This window comes from Syngnathus typhle, unplaced genomic scaffold, assembly GCF_033458585.1.
Source record: "Syngnathus typhle isolate RoL2023-S1 ecotype Sweden unplaced genomic scaffold, RoL_Styp_1.0 HiC_scaffold_127, whole genome shotgun sequence".
Lineage (NCBI taxonomy): Eukaryota > Metazoa > Chordata > Actinopteri > Syngnathiformes > Syngnathidae > Syngnathus > Syngnathus typhle.
The window spans coordinates 42114-65855 of record NW_026872033.1 but is presented as its reverse complement, the minus strand read 5'-3'; the positions used below and the strand labels follow the sequence as shown (position 1 = coordinate 65855).

At 44.1% G+C, this 23742-nt stretch overlaps 1 protein-coding gene across 1 annotated transcript in view; it reads left to right on the top strand.

Annotated features, from left to right (window-relative positions):
• The window catches only part of LOC133148672 (pyruvate carboxylase, mitochondrial-like), a gene marked incomplete at its 3' end in the record, with an annotated part of 92493 nt that overhangs the window by 28767 nt on the left and 39984 nt on the right, over positions 1 to 23742 (top strand). Inside the window, exon 11 of the mRNA XM_061271645.1 lies at positions 6372 to 6534. Within this exon, the coding sequence (XP_061127629.1) occupies positions 6372 to 6534 (163 nt within the window). The remainder of the gene's footprint in view (positions 1 to 6371; positions 6535 to 23742) is intronic.

Sequence of the window (23742 nt, the reverse complement as noted above, 5' to 3'; positions counted from 1 at the left end):
ACGACTCCTGCACTTATGTTTAGTCGACGCCACTTGCCACACACACACACGCACACACACGAGCACGGTCAGAGCTGGTCGAATGCCCGAAGGGAGATGTAGTGGCGTGAAATGACAGATTCAAGACCTGCGGCCTTTTCCGCCAGCTGGTGGGTCTTACCTGTGCTGATGTCATGATCCTCATTTTACACACATGATGCATATAATTGGCCCAATTTGCTTCCATGTGCTTGTTACTCATGCATACGGTTTCTGCCAAGATGTTTATTCTTAGTGTAAAAAAAAAAAAAAAAAAAGTCATGTTAGGCTAACTCTTTGTGGCGGTAATGTTTTTTTAACGACCGTTGTACACATTAGCATTTTCCGTACACGCCGTCTTTACTGTTTCTCTCGTCAAGGTTGTTCGCGGGTGAGACGGCGGTCTCGGTTGCAATTTGACATTTGTGTTGTCTCTTGTTTCAAAAAATAAAAAACAACAACAGTAGAGAGAGCTAATGTGGCGTGATGCTGAGTTTTAGTTAATGCGCTCCTATTAATCAAGGGCACAAAGCCGCAATGATTTTAATTGGACAATTAAGCACGCCCAATCAATCAATGTTTTAATATGACCTAACTTTTCCAAACTTCTACATTCATGTCAACTGTAGGCGTCTTTTGAGGGAAAGCTTTGAGGAACACCTAAAACCAGAATAAAGAAAATTACATTGGAAAACAAAACGCTTTGAGGAATTGTACGCCAGGGGCCGAAGGTGTTTCCTGTTGAAAGCCAACCTGAGGTCCTCATGAATATTCCCTTCACGAGTGTGAGCGAGAGACGTCTGGCCTTTATGGAAATAATTGGAATTAAGCACCGGGCGCAGAGTTGAGTTGCACACTAACCAAAATGTCAAATAGCGGTTTAAAACGTTGTTAAGCGCAAATCGTGTGTGTGTGTGTTAATACAGAGGAATACATGGATTACCTTGCCAAATGGACTTACTAACTTCCCTCCCGCATTACATGTGTAAGTTCATGCAAAGCACCGCGAACGACGTCACTTGTTAGCATAACGCGATTTTATTTTTGTCATTTTAGACGAAAAGCTGAAATGAAAGAAGGGTAATGTGTGTTTGAGTGTCCCATCGTTTACTGCATAGTGTTACGGATGAACCTTAACCTCTATTAAATGAAAAATGTGCCTGTTTAAATATAGTATTGTAATTGATATTGGGTTTTGCGGAATTGGAATTGAGCAGCGATAGTCACTCGTTTTTCCCCCATCTCACGCAAAATGGCCGCCCCCTGAGAGAGATAGTTTTTTTCTATTTGTCACTCACAGTGAAGGTTTTGGGTAAAACTGACATGTAAACCAAAGAAAATTAAATATTGTATATTTAAATGTAAAACTATTAAAGCATTTCGTCGAACAAACGTCTCCTAGCTTAATGTGAATTTCGCTAGCTTAATGCTAATGTCAGAGACTGGCTAACAGAAATTCGCATAGATGTTACGGTAATTATTAAAAGTTCCGCGTTTTGACTTCTTTTGCTGACACGTTTTTATTGTTTGCGGCGTATCGGCGCGTCATGTAAAATGCAGTGCGAAGACGCCGCAGAAGAAGAACTCGTAGCGACGCTCTTGTTGTTTTGAGTATGCTAATCGTATTTGTTTCTCATCCGACGTGGCAGGGAATTTTTGCTGCATAAATATCACATGCGGGGGCACATTAATGATTCATCAGGTCCCTAAAATGATGCTTTCATGTGATGTGCTATCCATACATCGGCGCAAAGTGGGTTCCGTGCGTGTTTGTCGTTGACCTCGCGTGTTGGCTGTAATGGAAACAGGCGTCGCTCCTCCTCTTCTCGTCTCTCCCGTCTCATCCACCGCTGCCTTCTGGACGCCAGGCTTATTTTGTTTTCTCCTCCTCACTCTCCCATCTGGTTCATAACAAGGCAAGCAAGAATTAATTAGGGGGCAGATTGCCAGGCGGAAGAAAACGACGGAGCCTGCGAGCTGAAAAGGAGACGGAATCTCATCAGATAGTTGCGTGCGTCTTTGCTAAATATATTTTCAGAGGCTGCTGTCCGCGGCGACGCACGCTTTGTTTGCATTGGCCGTCTTTTCGGCTTCTTTGCTAAATTGGAGTCAAAATGGCATCCTCGCACCGCAGTGATTGCAATTCCTTATTTCTCATCCTCTGTCTGGCACACGCCTCCCCTCCATCTCATCTGTTTCCTTTTCGAAAAGCATCTAATGAAATTCATACAAGAGCCTCGACGCCTTCCTCGCCACCTGTGTTTTGTGTGATAATTCATACATACGCCAACCTCTCCCCTCGCTTTTCTCCACCAGCTTCTTTTTTCCACCGGTCGGCATTTTGCTTTTATTCGTCCCTCCTTTGCTTAAACGATTTGCAGAGCCAATGCTAATCTATTAGCTAAACCGGGTCCAGCGGTAAGCAGTTGTGTTCCCTAATACTGTATTGTGGCAAGGGAGTTTGCTATTTAGCATTTAGCGCTATTTCCGCCACCGCGGGTTCCAAGCCTCTAATCAATTGGACATCCATTAGCATCTCCTCCTTCCCCCAGCTCCATCCTTTCTTTCACAGTCTTCCCCTTCGAGTGAGGCCAAATTCAATCCCTTTCCACACTCCCACTTTGAAAGCAGCTGTTTATCCTCTTCCACACTCCCACCGCCGCATCTCTCCCCCACTCCTCGCCTTCAGTCGGAAACGTAGAGCTTTCATCTTGTTTGTTTCTCACTCTCGTCGGTGTGCACCGAAGGACGACGGCTTTCCGCTTTACCTGCCGACTTCTTCTCAATCACATCGTCGTCTTCTTGCGCCCGCTGCATTCAGTGCAACGACCTTTGGTGATCGGCGACTGGAATAATCAGGCTAATGTACTGTTAGAATGTAGTGAGCGTACGTTTTGTTTTTTGTGCGTGTGCGCTTTATCACATCTTGCACTCCGAATAAGTATCGGGGGTTACATAAGCAGGTTTTAAATGTAGTGCTACAGGGGCATGGGAGCTTAAAGGTGCTGCTCTACCTTTGTCAGTATTATACACCCGTCCTCTGTAGGCTTTGCAGATAACATCCAGTGTAAGAAAGCATCCTTTTAGAGAGCCAGAAACTCTCTTTGTATTCTGGCGTGCCAGTGTTATTGATTTTTGACAGATTTTCTTTCTTTTGGACAAAGTTTCGTGAGATGTTCTTTATTGTTGTTTATTTGTTGTGAAGGGACCTATTCGTTTATGTATTTTTATTTATTTGTTTGTTTATTTATTTGTTGATAGATTAAGCGGTTAACAGAGTTTCCGTCTGCCTAACATCAGAATCAGCATTACGTTTGAAAAATCCTTATTGACTCAACTCGGCTCATCTTTATTTCTAGAACACTTCAAAAACAAATTTGGCCATAGATCTACCGTAATTTTCGGACTATAAGTCGCACCGGAGTATAAATTGCACCAGCCATAAAATGCCCAAAAAAGTGAAAAAAAAACATATATATGTATATAAGTCGCTCCTGAGTATAAGTCGCCCCCCCCACCCAAACTATGAAAAAAAACGCGACTTATAGTCCGAAAATTACGGTAACTGCATCACGGTGAAAGGAAAGGAATTTTTTTAAGACTTAACCCAGGGGCAGCAAATTCAATGAAAACAGCAGGAGCTCCAAAATGGAACCCTGTGGAACACCAAATGAAAGTGAGGCAAAGTCGGACTCTGAGCACCCAGCGCTAACCCAAAATGTCCTATTTGCCAAATAGGATCTAGACTATTCTTGTTCACTATCACTAATGCCCACTTGATCTTGCAAACGAGCAAACAGGATACTGCGATCCACTGTATTAAACGTTGCAGTCAGGTCCAACAGAACAAAACAAAACCGAACAGAACAAAACAAAACAAAACAAAACACCGGTGTCTTTAAAGAGAGCCAGTCACACTTAAGTCATAAAAATCCATCAAACAGAGCGAGAACATTCTTACCGCCTTGATGAAAAGGACTTCAAGTGCTGCCACTTCCTCATCTGCCGAATAGCCAATCAGGAGCTTTTTTTTTTTTTTTTTTAGTCCGACGCACGGAACGATGTGTAAGGTGGAGGACCGGTGCTCCTCGAAGCATTTTTGCTTTTTTTTGACTCTCAGCGATAAAATCGAAACTTGGCAGCCATTCAAAGGCCTGAGAGAAAACAAATGCTCCAGTACTCAGCTGGAATTGCCTGCGAGAGAAATAGATGTACAGCATCGGGCTTGACATCTCGGTATGGCGGAAATAAATAGATTGACACTTGAGAACATCATGTAAGGCAACACCAACGTACGACTCTGTGAAATAATCTCCTTGGAAGTGAGTCATTGATGGATTGAAAATTCAAGGAGGAGAGACATTAGATTGATCGTGTCCCTTAATTATTTCAATAGATATAAAAAATGTTTCAAAATGTGCTTGGTTGGTTTTAAAAAATATGTAAAAACGGACTTTGTATGCAAGCGTGCCAGCGGAGCTGTCAGAACAACAACACGAGCGTCAAGTTGTCTATAATTCGACTTTCTCCAGCAACACATTTCACGGCAGGCGGCCGCATAATCGTCCTTCTGCTCGCCCAGTGTGACACAAGCGCTAATTGAGACGAGCGGTCCGAGACGGCTAGCTTCTGCTTGTCGCACATCACGCACTTGTTGACTTCTGCTGCTGTATGTTTTATTATGAAAGGTCGATTATCTGAACCCAGAAATGAGCGCTCTCTCGCTCTATTTTTTTAATTTATTTATTTTTTAGTATTTGACATTCTGTGTCAAGTTTCATCTGTCGGAAAGCGGAATACCATATTTTCCGGACTATAAGGCGCACCTAAAAACCTCACATTTTCTCTAAAGCCGACAGTGCGCCTTCTAGTCAGGTGCGCCTTATATATGGACCAAATTCCGGCCCGCGGGCCAAATGCGGCCCCCTTCTAAATTTAAACGGGCCCGAAGCATTGTGTCATAAAATCAATCATAAGTGGCGCCGCTGAAGACTATGAATCAAAAAGACTATGGATGAATATTTTGTGATTATAAAGTAATTTGTTGCGTCTGAAGTTGAAATAAAAAAGATAAAATGGAGAATGATTCGATTTAGATTCAAAGTCTGACATAATGCAACCTGGCCTGTTTACTGCAGTCACAAACACCAATATCACCCTTCTTATTCATACAACAATAAAACAAACTTCCATCCATCTTCTTCCGCTTATCCGGGGTCGGGTCGCGGGGGCAGCAGCTTCAGGAGGGACTCCCAGACTTCCCTCTCCCCAGCCACTTCATCTAGGTCATCCCGGGGGATCCCAAGGCGTTCCCAGGCCAGCTGAGAGACATAGTCTCTCCAGCGCGTCCTGGGTCGTCCCCGGGGTCTCCTACCGGTGGGACTTGCCCGGAACACCTCCCCAGGGAGGCGTCCAGGAGGCATCCTGAAAACAAACTTAATACATCTAATAAAAACTTAATTCACCTTTCATAAAATCGTTAAATTATTATTTTAATTTTTAACTTTAACTTTTAAAGTTTACTGATCTGACTGTTTTGTTTTGTACTTCTTAAAGTAAGCTTTATATGTTTATTTTGTGTGTTGTGTGATATTAACATTATTGATATATTGTTATTGTTTTCACTGTTTCAAGTTATTATATTGTGATTGCATTAATGGTGTGCCTTATATATGGACAGAGTTTTAAAATGGGCCATTTATTGAAGGTGCGCCTTATAGTCCGGTGCGCCTTACAGTCGGGAAAATACGGTAAATAAAACCTCCCGCATACGGTACAGACAATAGCACAAAATTGGTGAAGCGTACTAAATGACAGAAAGATATTTCTTGGACTCACCAGTGATCGATTCAGGTTTTGCTCCCACCAACCAATCAGTGGATGGAAAAATTTATATCACCCTCTATGGGCAAATTCTTCTTGAACTCAGATGTGTTTTTTATTTGCTAGCTTCTTTTTGCAGGCTTCCTTGCACTCAATAATAATCTCCAACCTGATATCCTTAATACCAGGCTAATGACACAAGACTAGACTGGAATTAATTATTTGCTTTTCGAGTGTAGCCAAGCCTTTCCTCGGGAGACACACTTACATGATCACATTACACCTTTTGTATTTTAATCAAATTTGCTTTCTTATTTGACGGCATATTCATGTGGGCTTTATTTCCTTTCACGCGTGGCGGATTCATTTGCCCAAATGTGATGTGCTGTACAAAGTCAGCCATCCACGGCAAATTCCCGCGCACTCCATTTAAGTCCATGAGGAGCTACTTAGTCCACTTTTGAATAGAAAGGTGCAAACCGTATTTACAGCAGGTTCTCAAAATGTCGGCTCTTTCTGTTTCTTCTCAGCGTGGACCTGGTGCACGCTCAGCTACACGTGTGCGCCGGCCGCAGCTTGCCAGAACTGGGCCTCAGACAGGACAAGATCAGAGTCAACGGTTGCGCCATCCAGTGCAGGGTGACCACCGAGGACCCGTCCAGAGGCTTTCAGCCAGACACCGGCAGGATCGAGGTAGGACTCATAGCAAGTTGCGCTAATACCTGCTGAGACTTCTGCGTTAGCTTAAACGCTATCAGAAGCATTGACCCGTATTCATAACCTGAGTTGAAATATTTGTTGAAAAGCTAAATGTAAAAATATAATAAACATATATTCACTAAAGAAACTAGCAGAAATAACTAACAGGATCGAGATAGGACTCGTAGCGAGTTGCGTTAAAACCTGCTGAGACTTCTGCGTTAGCTTAAACGCTATCAGAAGCACTGATTGTTGAAAATCTAAAGAAAAAAATAATAAGCATATTCATGGAACAAACTAGCAAAAATAACTTAGCTAACTCTCCTTTCTCGTACACTAAAACCTGCTGAGACTTCTGCGTTAGCTTAAACGCTATCAGAAGCACTGACCCACATTCATAACCTAAATTCAATTATTTGTTGAAAAGCGAAATGTAAATATATAATAAGCATATTCATGGAACAAACTAGCAAAAATAACTCTCCTTTCTCATTCGCTGACACCCACGTCACTCACCACACGCGCGATATTGCATCCAATGACTCAAATAATTGTTGAGAAATTACTCGAGAGCATTTTGATGGACCAGATAACAAATTCACAGCCACACCGTTGGAAATTCAGAGTCCATTTTCTTCTTGGCATTTGTTGTAAACACAGCAAATGTGCCTCTTTGAACGGTGCCTTTTCAACAAATGCGTTTCTCTCACCACGGGCTGGCGTTTTATCACTCATCCTCCACATCTTTGTTTATCTCAAGGGCCTTGTGAGCAATTCAGTGGTAATGAGGGCCGGTAAGAGTCCATAAAAGCGCAAGTGCGTATTTTTTTTTTTTTTATTAGGATGATGGTAAGATCACTGACACCCCCCCCCCCCACCTTCGCTAAAATGTTTGTTCGCATCACAACGCGAGCACATGCAGACCATTCGACTTTCCGTGCAGTCGTAAACGATACGTCATCTTTTTTGGTCTCCTTTTAAATACGATTGAATTCGTCTCGCGCTATTGATCGGCGATAAAACAAACCATCAGTCTTTTGTGGGGGTGGCGGGGGGGTGGGTGGGGTGTTATGTGCTCAAAGCCTCATCTCAATCAAGGCGTTCATTTATCACTCAAATTTGTTTCGTTATGTGCTTCAATTACCGACAGCCTATCATCATTAACTCTCATATTGGAGTCTAATCTGGAAAGAAGCGCTGGTCGCTGACATTCTCACTTTCAGGTTATGTTGCTCCCCACGTGAGGTTACGGTTTACGGAGGAGAAAAAAAAAAAAAGGACAACCAAAAAAAAACCCACAGCGGCATATCCGTGAAATAGCTTGCGACCTTTCTACTTGGATGACATTTCTGCCTGCTTTCCTCCCCATCTTCTCCTCCGCGTTCCTTCTCTCAGTGCATCACCTCTTCCCTCCCACCCTCCAAGAGTCTTAAAACGATGTACATATTTTCCCCCTCATCCTTTATAGCTTCCTCATCTCTCATCTTTGCCACCATTGTTGCCTTCACAATCCCCACCCTGCGCTCACCTATTTCCATCTCTCTCTCTCTCTCACATACCGCTATCCGGGCTCACATCGCCCCCCCTCCCCCTCCCTTGCACCACTTTGCCGTGCTGTTGAGTTATGAAACGTGTTGACACAGTGAAAACCTCCCCAGTCGCTATCCATTATGAATGAGCCAAACACAATCAAGACAAAAAAAAAAAGACGTCAGGATGGAGCAGTTGGGAGGCTTGGAGGATGAATAAATGATTAATCAAGGGCAGCGGCAAGGTCATGGCGGGCGTTTTTTTTTTTTTTCCCCTGGGGTGATGTTGTGTTGGTATAAGGTGTAATCCCACCTCGATGTGCAAGAAAATTGCCGTGTTTTTTTTTTTTTTTTCTGGGAGATGCCAGGATTCCGCCCGCTATCGACCATAGAGTGAAATGGCTGAGCCTCAAGCGGTGACTTACAATGTTCTCCAGCCTCGAGCAATGCATTTTCAAAGAGTGATGCCACGACAAAATCCAGGGCCGAGTCTGGCGGTAACAAGAGTAAACAGCGCAGAGGACAAGCGCTGATGGATGTCATAGCTCCAAAAAGAGGTCACTCGTATTGACAGAGACGGAATAACAGCAAAGGCGAGGGAGGGGGGGGGGGCGTTAAAGCGACACCTTGATATTTTCTCGCCAACAAACAGTAACCCCCCAAAAATATGGCAGCACAGCGGCGGCGGCGGCCATCACTCTTTTTTGCCTCTTCATCAATCCCATGCCACAGTTCATTCCTCAACCCTGATTACGTCTCCCGTTTCTCGGTCCTGTACGCCAGTGGTCCCCAACCTTTTTTGCGCCACGGACCGGTTACATGTCAGAAATGTTTCCGCGGACCGGCATTTATGTAAATAAATAATACAATAAATAATACATTTATAATAAATATATAAATACGATGAAATAAAATGATACGACTGACCTAAAAACAAGTACAAATGACAAAAATAAAACTCACCATTACGTTGAATTAGCGGGAGCACTGAGTTTGTTTCTCAGAAACGAGCCGGTCCCATCTAGACGTAATCGGAGACAATGACACCCGAAGTGATTAAGGTTTGTCTTTTATTGCAGGATGCTTGGTCTCCATGTGTTGAAGCAGTTTTGAATGCTTCATTGCCTGCTTAGTTAGCCTGTCGCCACATATTAGCTTTGCGGGCTCGACTGGGGAAACATGTCACGTGACCGAGACGAGTGTCTTGACCTGAATTAATTGATCGTCGATTTTTTTTTTTTTTTTTTCTGTGCGGCTTGGCGGCCCGGTACCAAGTGACCCACGGACCGGTACCGGTCCGCGGCCCGGTGGTTGGGGACCACTGGTGTACGCCATCCTTGGCTTTCCCTCATCTCGCTCCGCCTCCTTCCGTTGCCAGTAATAAGGTTCAGTTTTCTGCCGTAGCTCTCCCTCCTGTGTTTCTATTATCCACCCGGCACCTCATTTCACTTCTTCGCGCTCCCATCCCGCTGTCATGTGCGATTCAGTGTGCTTGTTTTACCTGAAGCGAAGCATGTAGCTCTGTAAGGCAGCATGACCCTTAATCTTGGAATCTTTGCCTGCCTCGAGACATGCAGAGAAAGTGAGAAAGAGAGATTGAGCAATGTCCTTTATTGTTTTTCCAGACAGAATTGGAATACAGTATGAAAATAAAATAAAAATCATCATCATAATTTATCCCATACATCATGTCACCATCCCAATATCCTGTCGTCAGTGTTGACGTGCATCAGTTTTTATTCACCCGCCTAAGCGGGTTTGCATCGATCGATCATTGTGACAGGACTGCGTGATTTATTGACACGGACGGATTACATTAATATTAATTAATGTTTTTGTTGTTGAAATGGACTGTCGCATGAAACTTGACTTGTTTAACGCTAACAATGCAAACAATGGGTACCTAGGGAAGCACGCTAAGTTCAATGCTATCAATGCAAAATGCCACGCTAACGGCTAGCGTTGACAGTTGTGGGGATTGAAACACAATTGCTGCAGGCGTATATTCTTTATCCTCATTTCCATTCATTTCAGTGAGATGCTTACCGTAAATTCCGGACTATAAGCCGCGACTTTTTTCCAAAATTTTGAACCCTGCGGCTTATAGTCAGGTGCGGCTTATATAAGGATTTTTTTCCGTGATTTTTGTGATGACTTGATCACTTTTGTACACTGCGGTATCTTGAAGAAAAAAACAACAACAAAAATACTATTTTGAAACACTACTATGGCTGCTGCTTATTCTGGCTGTGTTGCTTGTGACTATTATGAGCTTTAGTAGGAATGCACGCTAGGTGACCTGCGTCAAAGGGCTCTAAACCCTTCGTCACAGGCAGTCTTTAGAACGACATGTTAAAGTATGTTATTAAAACTTTAAAAAGGCTTTCTGTGAACGGTCTTTCCTTGTAAAAAGACGCGTGTGCACGTGCGGCTTATAGTCCAGTGCGGCTTCTATAAGAAAAAAACTAAAACATTCCCCAATTTTAGCTGGTGCGGCTTATAGTCCGGTGCGGCTTATAGTCCGGAATTTACGGTACTTTATCTTCTCTTGATGACTCTCCGCATTGTATTCATAGCTGTCAACACAAATGGCACTCTTGCATGATGTAAAAACTCTCCATGTGAGCTTCAGAGACCAGAAAGATAATAAGTTGTGTTCCGAGTGGGCAAGCCCCAACTCCACCAAAAAAAGCACACCCTTTGACCTCGACAAGGTCACACTTTGAAATGTCATCCGACACGCAGCGCAGGTGGAGACCATGTCCGGCAGTCAAGGCCGAGGTAATTATCGGAGCAAATTCACGCTGTGTTTAAGGACTCGATTGTCTGCTATTGTGCCTTTCCGTTGCTTCCTCTTCCTGCGTGTCATCTTTTGGCATTTCATACGGCCAAATTTAGCCCAGCAGAAATTGTAGCCGCATCCGCCGCCAGACAATTTAATTGCTAAGATTTGACAGCTGAAATGGGTGAAAAATGTTCACCGCGCCATCCCAGCTCTGAGTCGATACGTAGAGACTATTTGTGGCTCTGCTAACCGCACAGCTTAATGGAATATTTATAAAAACTCCAGATGCCCATGTGGCTTTTTTTTTTTTAAATGATGTGTGGTAAGAGGACAGGCCCAGCTATTACTGGAGACAATCAGCCTTTGGTTGTTCCGACCCGCTCGGACAAAGCGATTAGTAATGATTACCTGTTTCTTTGCAAAGTGAGCAGCTAAGATACTCATTCATTCGGGGAAATTGGTCTTGCGATGGAGTACGTTTGTACATTTGAATCGACTCGTCCATTTATCTCTCTGCGGGTAGCTTTTTTTTTAATTTTCTTTTTTTATTCAAGTTTTATAACATTGTTTTTCCACCTAAGAATTGAGTCAATATTGCCCTGCATAAAATAAATCAGGATTGAAATTGTCCATTGAAAATCATATTGCATTAAGATCTTATGTTGTTAGAAATACATACTGGTCACGCTCCCACAGTTTATTTTATTTACAGAAATTAATTGCAAGCAGAGAAAATGAAAACAGAGAAATAATTGACTTGCTGACAGGTGGGACATGTTTGCTTAACGTTAGCATTGCGGACACCGGGAACATTTTTGGCTAATCTTAGCATTTCTAACTAGTTGGACGATGACAGTATGGATATTTTTTGCCTTGCGTTAGCATTGCTGGAAGGGAGATTTTTTTTTGCGCCAAAGTTAGCATTGCTGACAAATTGGATAATATGTAAGCATTTCTTACAGGGTGGACATTTTTTGTCAACATGATTGACAGGGTGGCGCACAAAGAGCTTTTGTTTTCCTTTAGGTAATGATTCAACCTTTCTACTCTGCCCACCGCTTCTCTCAAAACCACCATCGAGCAGACACTGACATGTTTGATTCTCGACATAACGCCGCGCACGGCGATAGCTGCCCTTTCTCTTCTGTACTTATTACCTCTTGGCCCACGCAATGTCTTTACATGGCCATTTTGCAGCCTGCCGCCATCGATCGTGATTATTCCAGCCGTCTGGACTCGCAGGTGTTGAATGTGTCTTCTTTTTGTTTCTCATCATCTATCATCCAGTGGCGCCGTCGAACTTTTCTACAATATTTGTCGGCTAGCTGGGCGCTGTCCGGCGCTGTTGCAGTCAATCCTCATCTTTCCCTGGCATGCTATGTGTCTTGCATCCAATCCTTTATTTGTTCTTTTCAAGCTCTATTTTTGCATCCTCGCCTTTCTCTCGTCTCTGCGATTTATTTTAGTGGTTCTTCCTTCACGCCCCCGCCCCATCCAATATTTACCCCACATTCTCTCCATTCCTTCTTTATGAAAATCTCCTTAGTCGTCCCTTTTTTTTTTCCCCCCTTCCTCCCCCCCTTCTCCCTTTCCTAATTCACTTTGAAATCACATTCTCCGCGGGCCCTCAATTTTCACCTTGTCTCCGGTTTCTTCAATAAAAAACTCCTTTCTTCCGTGGCCATTTTTCATTTGTTTGTCTTCGGGATTTGTCTCCATTTGTCTGCACTGTCCTCATTTCCTCATCCTGGCTCAATCCGCCTCTTTTGCCATAATTTCCTTCTGCGCGCGTTCGCATCATTCACTCGTCTCCCGACTACGCTATAAATATGGCACCTGTTATTGTTTCGGATTGGATGGCGCTCGGCGGAGGAGTGCGTGTCGGTTTTACTTCTACTACTGCATTGTCTGCTAAAGCCTAAGACTTTGTGTGCGCGATTAAATGACATAAAAAAAACTAAAAATACATCATAAAAATAGTTAAAATAATAATATATATTGTATATAATAATGATTTAATTCCCCATTCTGCAGCACTAAAAAAAAATATATATACCGTAATTTTCGGACTATAAATCGCGTTTTTTTTCATAGTTTGGGTGAGGGGGTGACTTATACTCAGGAGCGACTTATATACATATTTGTTTTTTTTTCACTTTTTTGGGCATTTTATGGCTGGTGCGACTTATACTCCGGTGCAACTTATAGTCCGAAAATTACGGTGTGTGTGTGTGTGTGTGTGTGTATATATATATATATATGTATATATATATATATATATTATATATATATATATATATATTTTTTTTTTTTTCTCTTTTTATTTTAGTTCCCCATTCCACAGCATTCCGGGTTATTTTGCAGCAATATAAAAGCGTTTGACATTTCAGCAAAGCAGGCTGGCGATTGAAAATAAACGAATGTGAAAAGCTGCAAGGTGGCTAACCTTGAGATAATAAATGTTCAAAGGCAGTCGCGTAAGTTGTCAGTGTCAAATTAGGGAACGTGATCTGAGGAGCTGCCGTCGCACGTGATGAACTTTTAATGTGTTGCCCAAGTCTGCAGAAGCTGTCAAATTTTTTTCCCCATGAGACCAAATCAACGCCCTCTTCCTCGTCACACTCTTTAATGGTCCAAATGACAGAAGATTAAAAGCTGCACTATTTTTACCTTTCAAATCCCACTTTCTGGACTTACCTGCTTGTCACCCCAAAGCGACTTTTCAGTATTATATATGTGAACATGTCCTCCACCTTCCATTTTGCACTTTTCCTTCTCATGCATCTCTTCTATCATTGCTCATCTGTATTCCAGCCGCCATCTTGTTCAACCAAACATCTGGTTTCATCTCCTTTCTCTGCCGCTCGTCACCCGCGAGAAAGACCCGGTACATTCTGCGGGGGCCTTCCTTTTGTACGTTGGCCGAGCACTCTTGTCTGTTTCATTCCGCCGTTATCAGCATGCGCAGACATCCCGACGCCCCCCCCATCCATCCTTCCAGTGAATCCCTCTGAAGAGCGAAGGCAGGGAAGACGGGGATTGACACGAGAGGTGCGGGGGAGAGATTAGTGACAGAGTGGACAGAGAGACTCCGTTGCGGGAGTGTGTCGTCTCAAATGAAATGACACTGTGAGTTTTTAAGTGGGCGGATGTGTTTGACTGGAAACGTTGCGCAATGTTTGCCGCTGATACTTACGTGTTAGCTCGGGGAGGAAAGGCAACAAGATGGAGGATGGTAATTGACAAAAGATGTCAGCGTGGAGAAGGTGAAGAAGGAGAAAAGCATCCACAGAATCAAAGCAGAGTCTTCGGGGAGTCGACGCTAGCATGTGTAGCCCCCACTCACTTTGGCCTGTGAAATGTCACATCACGCCAGCTTTCTATTATGTCGGTCAAAAGGGCAGCGCAATATTGGCATGCCGAGATGGCGGGACACACAATGGGGAGAGCGCAATCCCGCCATTCTACTCCTCGAAATGTTCCCTTTGGGCTTCATAGAAACCGATGGCTGCGAGTATTTTGGCCTTCCTGTCTTATACGCAAATAAGTTGACTTTCCTCTTATTGTTTTAAGCTCTAACTCGGAAGAATCTGGCCAATTTTCGAAGAATCCTTCGTTATTTGCCGTTTGATGTTCTTGCTTGTTGTGAAGCGATATTCTATTTTCCGTCGATGGAAGCAAGGCCATTGAAATTGCTCGGAGGATGGAAGGGAGAATTTAACAAGGTGTAGCAGGTGCACTTATCTTCCATCGTGACTACGATGCGACACTGCGGAAGACACCTGTTTTTGTTTACGCAGCACAGCCTTGAATCCTTCCCACGCGGGTAGCGATGCACTTAAACCCCCCCCCCCCCCCCACATACACACAAACCCTCCTCTGCAAAAGCGGGCCTTTTAAATATCACACCAATAATTCAATTCATCAGACGGGCGTCGGCCAGCAGTCGCGCGGCAACGGCGAGATGGCATTGAGAACTGTTTCGAGGCGGGCTGCCTTTTTGCTTTCAACGTCTTTTAATACCGCCGCTCTCACGTAGTATTTGAAAAAAATATGAAGCCAAACAAACAAAATACAATAACATGAGACGTTGGAGTTTGCATGTCAACGACATCTCAAATGGCACCTTTGAGAAACAATTGGGTTTTAGGGATGTTTGTTTCCCAGCATGCTTTGCTTGAGTTACAATTATCATGTTTGATTTAATTGTGTTTAGCTCCTGGACTACTTGCGCCATCCAATCAGACAACACCGATTGCGAGGACAATTTAGATGATTTGCCAAATTTGTCTTTTGCGGGCCTCTTAAAATGATGTGGTGGGCCGTATACCGCCCCCGGGCCTTGAGTTTGACACCGATAGTTTAAGCACTACTGAGTGCGAAGGGAAATTAGCTTAACATGGCAACACACAGTTGCTTAAATCTGATTGGGTAAAAAAAAAAAAAAAAAATCTCACAGTTAAGAAAAACACAATTAAATCGAGTCCCTTAAAATCGCAAGCTAATTAATCAGGTGTCACGTGGACAGTTGCGTTTCCCATTTCCATCGGCTTCGATTCTACTTTCCCCGAATGTCTCATATCTTGGCCGTGGGCTGGCAGCTGGCTAAGTATCCATCCCTCATCACACACGCCGCCGCCAGGTGTCCCTTCCCTGACAGTTTTGACATACGAGAGAGGCGATGCGGATGCTGTGATGGGAAAAAAATGCCGCAGAGGATTCCCGGAAAGATGTCGTTGTCTCCGCGAGCACCCTAATGGAGTATTTAGGGCGAGGGCTGAGATGGGGGGAAAAGAACCCCCCTCCCCCCTGTGCAGTGGCTCGTTGATAAACAAGATTCAATATCTAATAATAGTCCGGCAGCTCGTCCACGTGGGCGCCTAACGTGGTCAACGCCGGCTGGCGGGAGGTCGCCGCGCCGACAGCCTCTCGTCGTCTCGTAACACCGTTGCGGTAATCATGTTGTTTAACAGCTGCCCGCCACGCAAAAACACATCCGTCCTGCTAATAAGCTCGACATCTGAGGTCCATTTAGCACACTCGTCTCTCGGTATTCCAAAGCGCTTCTCAATGAATTTATCCGTTTAGTCAGCGGAAGGAAGATAAACAGAAGGCTACCTGTGGTTTTTCCGTCGCTGAATAACTCATGTCCTCGCCGAATGCGTTTGCAAACCTTGAACTGGATACCCGCACATGGCTGCTGGTTTATTCTTTGTTGTCTGTCGCCAGATATTTGTCAGATGTTCCACCTTGTTTGAAAATGAGCAATATTGCTTGGCATCAAACAGACAAGAGCCACAGAGTGCTGTCATAATTCATTTGCGATAAATGCTCCACTGGGAAAACAGCAGTGAGCAAATTAAGCATATCAGCACAACTTAATCGGATTTTTTTTTTTTTTCTTCATCGTATCAAGATGAGACCAAAGCCTCAGCGTGCCTATTTCTCCATTGAGTGTTTTTTTTTTTTTTTTTAATCTCCACCTTTGGTTTTTGTTCGTGTCAGAGCCAAACAGACGCCATGGGCGCGAGCGTGACTCAGATTTAACACCTATCAGCTCAGGATTAGAAGCCGCCGCTTCGGAGGTGCTAAAGAAAAAAAGAAGCGAGCTCGTCCTTGTTAGAAAAGTGTGAAGTTGCGTGTCAACGTGGGTGGCTGTCGAAGAGCTACGGAATCTTTTTGGATTTGAAGTAAGGCACCAGGATCGGATGGCTTCAAAGAGTGTAGCGGGAAAAAAAAAAAACCCGATTTGAATCGGAAAATCGGTGTCGATTTACAAGTCGCGAGCGCATCGAATTGAACCAAAGCGAGTAGTTCCGCTTTAACGTGAACCGTATCAAATTGTCTTTTATTGGACGGATGCACGCTCGTTATTCACCGCAAGGCAAATCTATTTATATAGCTCATTTCAAACACAAGCTATGAGCTCAACATCTCAAAATATTGACATTCAAAAGTAAAAAAAAAAAAAGTCTAAAAATGAAAAAAATAATCCACCAAAAATTGAAATAGTGGAATTTAGTTCTCAACTTTTTAAAAGATCTTAAAAATGTGGTAAGAAAACTAACCTGGATTTTATACTTGTAACTGACTTCACTTCTTCTGTTTCAATGCAGTAAAAAATGAATGAATAACCCCACCCCAAAAAAAAACCTGTCGTGAAGTTTTAAAGTTTTTGAAAGATCTTAAAATGGGAAAAAAAATTAACCTGGATTTTATACTCGTGACTGACTTAACTCCAGCCTAGCAGCCAAATGCTGCTTCATCATGTTTGTTTTAAAACATATCGGTGCTGCAACTAATAATCATTTGAATAAGCGATTATTTTGTCAATTAATTTGATGAATCATCTTTAAAAAAAAAAAAAAAAAACAGCCATTTCCCTCCCAAAATATTTGAACATTATTTAAAATTTTAATTTTGTCCCACTTTCTCGTCCGCAAATTGATACGACTCGGCTTTGTATCACCCACGTCGGAATTTCACCAATCAAAGTTTGACAGTGGCTGGCGTCTGCAACCTAGCGCGCCACTGCTGACGCTAGTAGCAACCACGTAGAGAATATAGCTCTGTGAGCATAATTCCTCGATCGAGTGGCGTCGGAGAGGGGGGGCGCCGACCCACCAGGGAGCAAAGGCAATAAAGGGATGTGTGAGTGGGAGAGCTCCAATTCTCTCCCTGGCGCGGCGGCCATCTGCGCAGAGTTCGATTAATCATCACGCCTGCCCAGACGTGGCGAGCCGATGCCGTCTTTCCCCAGTCAAGCATTTGCAAGTTTGGTCGTGTCAGCGCTGCCTCTGCAGCCATGTGTCGAGCCGCGCGCTGGCATTTGTTAAGCATTCTATTTACTACGGTGGTTACGAGCCGTCCCGCCGGTCAGCGGCAGTTGTTGATGGTGTTAATTAGCAGCACGTCCCCGATGGTCCGCTTGACTGGCGCGTCGGGACCGCTTGAAAGATGCGCATGGCGCATGAGGGCCTCTCTGACAGATGAGCACGTCTTCTTAAAATGAGCTTATTGTGCAACTTCCCGGGGTCAACAAAGAAAACGCCGCCGTTGTCAATCAGTTTGACTAGTTGATGAGAAGAGGGAAGATTTCCCCGAGGAACATCTTTGAGGGAGGAGGCTTTTTTTTTTGGAAAAAGACATGTCGTCCGTGCATCACACTGAGGAGTCCAAAGACGTGCTGCGGTTTGGAAGACGTCCAACGAGGCTAAACAAGCCGAATCTGGATCAATAGCAAGTTGTGCACCTTCGAAGAGCTCCTGAATATGCATGGCTTTCCTCATTAAGCCTCATGCATTATTCAATGTGAAATGAAGGAAAATGTCAGAAATGCTAGTTAGGCTAACACGGCACCAACATTCTCTGTGCTAGTTAATAAAACAAGAGGAAACATGAACATTACACCGCATTACACGAGGAAAGACGTTAAACTGTCAAATAAATTTGCCATTTCACTTACGATCATGTTACGTTAGCTTAGCGGTTAGCACGACTTTTCCTCAGCTTCCTCCTGGGTGTTTCACATGCAGTGACTCCTCATCTAATTTAGTCATAACTCCAAAATTCACTTTATAACCGAGACTTGGAGGAGAGGCCAAGCTAGCCCGCTGAGCAACTTAGCGCCTAGCATTCCTCTTGCGTTTACCCAGCCGAATTAATAAAAAGTATTTTTAGCTCGACACGAGACAATGCTTTCGTCATAACCAATAATGTCACTACGAAATTCAAAGCGATTATTTAAAAATAACGCCCCTATCTTTTAACACGCTAACAAAGCTGCATAAGCGAGAAGTGATGATTGAGATAAACTAATGTTGACTGCTTGATGAGAGATGGCGGGCGGCACTGAGGAAAGGCACGGCAGAAAAGTGACACCAGCTTCACTCGTCGGCATCTAGCAGAGATGAGAGAGCGAAATGCTGAGAGCGCGCTAATGAGGATGATCTGCAGCTTTTGGGGGAGGAAGTGTGAGTTTATCCCAATGTCAGGCTAATTCCCCAGTCAACAAGCAGCCCTGGCGGGACGGGGGCTGCTAGACATTTTGAAAACAAGATCCGGGCTCTATTTATGCTACCGCCCCAGATAATAGCACTAATATGTTTTAAACAGTCTTAGCCTCGGGGTGGCTGGGCTCGTTCACTTGAAAATCCTCCGCCTCGCGGGTGTAAACGCGGGCTTCGACTTAATAGCCTTACATTAGGAAAAACAGACAACACTACAATCGTATTGTGACCGACAACCGCTATTAATCAGTATGGAAAAATACGCCCAGGAGGAACATCGGCAACTGCTTATTTGCACTCGTTTGACCTCGAGAAAAAGCCCGGCGTCCACCGGCGTCGAGCACAAAAAACACTCTGGTGGCAAAAAAAATAAATGAAGACAATGCTTTTTGAAATTTCAAAGCGGCCCGCATCCCAATAAGAGCTTGTAATCATTGCGAGAGGATGCAGGAAGACACACGAGGGCTGCGGAGGGAAATAAATAATAGATGGCGAGCAGGGAGGGCAAACTAATGAGGGTCTGATTTCAAAGCGTCAATGATTGTCAAGTTTAATAGCACCGATCCTGACACTCACAAGCCGGCGTGGCTCGACATGGCAAATGGAGCGAGCTCAAGTCCATTGAAGCCGGAAAAATAGTCCAAGCGCATCGAAAACAACTCGCACTTGGTTTTTGTTGACGCACTTGTTTCCTCTTTCCGGTTTGTGCTCATAAAAGTTACGATTCCTGCCCATTATTGTTCAATATAGGACACAAAGTTTAAGTAGATCAAGGCAGAGGAATAACGATCAAAGTGTTCTTAAAAATAAGAGAAGGACGTGGGGGAACCTTCGCCGACTATTTTACATTTCTCATTAAAACAGAATCCCGCTTATGCAGCCACAACAAAAAAAAAAAAAAAACTCGCGTTCCGTCACAACATTCACTTCCAGATTCAGAAATGCATCAGCGGCTAATTCATTAGTCCGCCTGATGAGGAATGTGACTCGTTAATTCACAAGCAGGAGGGGTCACCGGTAAAATTGGACTGGATTGGAAATTAATTTCAGCGCGGTGTGTGTCAGCGAGCGAGTCCGTTAAGCAGCTGTGCCGCTCGAAACCGACCCGAGGGGGGTTCTTTTCCCTTCACGGGAGAAGGTTGCTTGCTGATGGAGATGTCAAAGCGAGGCCAGCAAAGGTGGCGAGTGTGAGACGTCGCGTGCCGACAAAAGAGGATTACGAGGGATAACGTCCTATCAGAGGTGCCGGAGGATAGCCAAGATAAGAAGTTGAATGAATACGCAAACAGCTCACAACGGCTCGTCGTTTCCGAGACACCGCGGTTAGCTTGCGGCTGGAGTTAGCTTGCGCAATTAGCTTGCACCTCTTAATCGGTCCTTTGATGGCCTTTTATTTTCTTTTGCTTGAATGGTCGCACTGTTCAAAGTGGTTCTCTTGATCACGTTTGCTTCTTTTCTTTTTGACATAAGATCGGAATCTTCCCAACAGAGCACGAAAATTGCAGTAGAGTCGTGAAATCAACACACACACATCTTCCATCGGGAAATGACTGTTCTTTATTGTTTTAGATCACATCAGATGGTGCCGGTAGAGTTAATGAAGCAACCTCAGAGTGCATCGGACAATTTATTGTCGGGCCAGATTCCATTTCAGCTTTAGTATTCATGTCGGGCAGCCGGCCAGCGTTGGCTTGCGAGTCGTTGTCTGGCCATCACGGAGAGAAGCTCTAGAGTGGGGGAGAGAAGCTATAATGACGGGGAAATGTATCCAAAGAGCTGCAGAGGAAATGGATTAGTGGCAGTCGGCCATGTTGGATCGACTGGCTGCAGTCGGTGAAGCTTCTAATGGATCGAATGTGTAAAATGATGAAAAAAAAAAAAAGTTTGCTTATAAATTAGATATATTGTATCTATTGATAATGCTCCGTTTTTTTTTTTTTTTTTAAATTGCCCTGAGCATGAAATGTTATTTTCATTATGAGCCAAAGTTTGAACCGTTACCTCATGTGTCCCCTTTTTAAAAGTTCACCATTCATTATTAATGAGCACTGTGCGCACATGAATCACATTGCATCAGCGCTCTAAGACACGCCACGTTGATGGCACTTTTTTTTTTTTATGGGTTGAGGTTGGGAGAATTGTGAGCATTTTGTCTTGCCTGTTACGTCAAATATACGTTCTTACACCAATGGTTTCATGAGTGAGATTATGGAGGTGTACCTAATGAAGCGACCTCGCCGCTTGACCACTTAAATTTAGGCCGCGCGTTTTTTCAAACCATTTAATTCAAATTACCGTATTTTCCGCCCTATAAGGCGCACCTAAAAACCTAAAATTTTCTCAAAAACCAACAGTGCGCCTTATAGTCCGGTGCGCCTTATATATGGACCAAATTCCTAAATTCAAACTGGCCCGAAGTATTGTGTCATGAAATCAATCATAAGTGGCCTGCTGAAGACTATGAATCATGACTCAAAAAGACTATGGATCATTATTTTATGATTATAAAGTAATTTGTTCCGTCTGAAGTTGAAATAAAAAAGATAAAATGGAGAATGATTTGATTTGGATTAAAAATCTGACATGATGCATTAATGGTGCGCCTTATAGTCCGGTGCGCCTTATATAAGGATAAAGTTTTTAAATTGGCCATTCATTGAAGGTGCGCCTTATAGTCCGGTGCGCCTTATAGGCCGGAAAATACGGTAATACGTCTCGGGAATCTAGAGCAAAGTTTTCGTACAATGTTTGTGTTTTGTTGATGCGTTCTGTTGAAGCAAATGTACGAGTTATGTAACAGATGAGCTTTTGTAAAAGTGCCTGTGCAGATGGGAGTCAGGCCTTTTGTATTTCGCCGCATTAATGTGCAAAACATGAACATTTTATGCCAACCTTTCTCGCAGCGAGGCAATTACGAACATTGCCCCCTTTTTTCCAGCAACAATTGCGACGAGGCGGAAAGTGACGACGATACGCGAGTTTGAAATTAGGCGTGATGAAAGGGCGGGGAAGGGGGAGAGCGGTCGGGGAAAGGGGGTGGCTGGTGAAAAGGCGACGGGGGAGAAGGTGAGGAGGGATGAGAGAGCCTTGTGAGGAGGCAAAGCAGAATGGGCCTTAATTGATAGAACATTCAGACAGCGAGGAAAGCAGAGCGGCTTTTCTGCCGCTCGCTCATTAAGGTCATTATACCTCCGTCTGGATCTCACACACACACACACACACACACACACACTGAAAGGAGAAGCCAATTTGGACGTGCATCAAAAATGAACCTTTTGATGAGCGGCAACTCCAGGACTGAGTGTTTTGTTTGTGTCAAAGCAGTTAGCGCATGCTCACGGAAAGGCATTTTGTAGCCCCGGCCCGTAATTGCCCCGCTCGCTGACAGAGCCAGACGTCCTCTTGAAAAGGCACCAAAAGAAGAAGCGGAAGAACAAATGAGTGGGCTGAATAGGTGGAAAGGAAGAAAGAGTGAAAGCAGAAATGATTCCATCGACGCTCTGGGCAGCCATAAAGGCTGATGCTGAGATCAATAATGAAAACAAATCATTGTCGCTATACAGACAGGAAATGAAGGTGGAAGTGGGCGAACGTCGATGGCCGGCGAGATTCTTCCAATTTGATTTCGGGTGCATGCGGCAGACTCGTCAAACTTTAGCCGGACAAGATTTCACGTGGTCACCGTCGACCAATTTTCAGTGTCCCATTAGCAAGAAGTGAACGAAGTCAGTATTAGTCACTCAATAGCAATATTGAATCCAATCAATAGGCCCGCTCGTTAACCGTTTAACGTTTCGAGTAAGTTGATCGTTAACGTCGGCCGAATGACTTTAAATTAAAGTACAGGGGGGCAACTGGCTGCTCGAGAGTGGAAAGCCTGGGAAGAAAATCCTATTAAGGCCTCACGGCGCCGGGATCAATTCCCGGGCTCCACAATGGGTCCGCTTAAAGGCCTGCGCAAGAATCGCTCGGCCGGTTCGGTCCATGTCAATGCGGATCGATACTCAAGTTGCTGAGTGGGAGCCGACGGCCGAGGAGCACTAGGTTGACCTCCAAGTGGGCTTTCTTTGACAATCTCCTGAGAACCAGTGGTTGACCGACTCATTTGTTCTTGTATGTGATGGAATTTGATTTGAATTCGATTGATCAAAGGGCGCCACTCACCCTGTATGGTCTGAATATTTTAACATTAGTGGTGGTCAGAATGGCCTCAATCTGGCCAAGCTAACTCCTATTCTCATTCGCCACTTCCATATACTCACTGACCCACTCAAAACTATCCTGACCACATTTGACGAGCATTTCGTAGCTTCGCGGCGTGTTGCCGTCCGGCGAGGGCAGCAGATGGGGAAGTTGCAAATCCTCCGTAAATTAGTCGACTGGAAGACGAGATGCTAATAACAAACAGAGGAGCCATTTGTTGTCTATCTATCTATCTATCTCTCTCTCTTTCTCTCTTTCACTCTCTCTTTCTCTCTCACTCTCTTTCGCTCTCTTTCTCTCTCACTCTCTTTCGCTCTCTCTCTTTCTCTCTATTTCTTTCTCTATCTCGCTCTCTCTCGTGCCCTCTTGCTCTTTCTCTGTCTGTCCGTCCATCTGTCTCTCCATCTCTTTCTCTCTCGGTCTCTCTCGGTCTCTCTCTCTCTCTCTCTCTCTCTGTCTCTCGCTCTTTCTCTCGCTCTTTCTTTCTCTTTCTCTTTCTCTTTCTCTTTCTCTCTCTCTCTCTCTCTCTCTTTCTCTTTCTCTCTCTCTCTCTCTCTCTCTCTCTCTCTCTCTCTCTCTCTCTCTCTCTCTCTCTCTCTCTCTCTCTCTCTCTCTCTCTCTCTCTCTCTCTCTCTCTCTCTCTCTTGCTTTCTCTCTTGCTTTCTCTTTCTCTCTC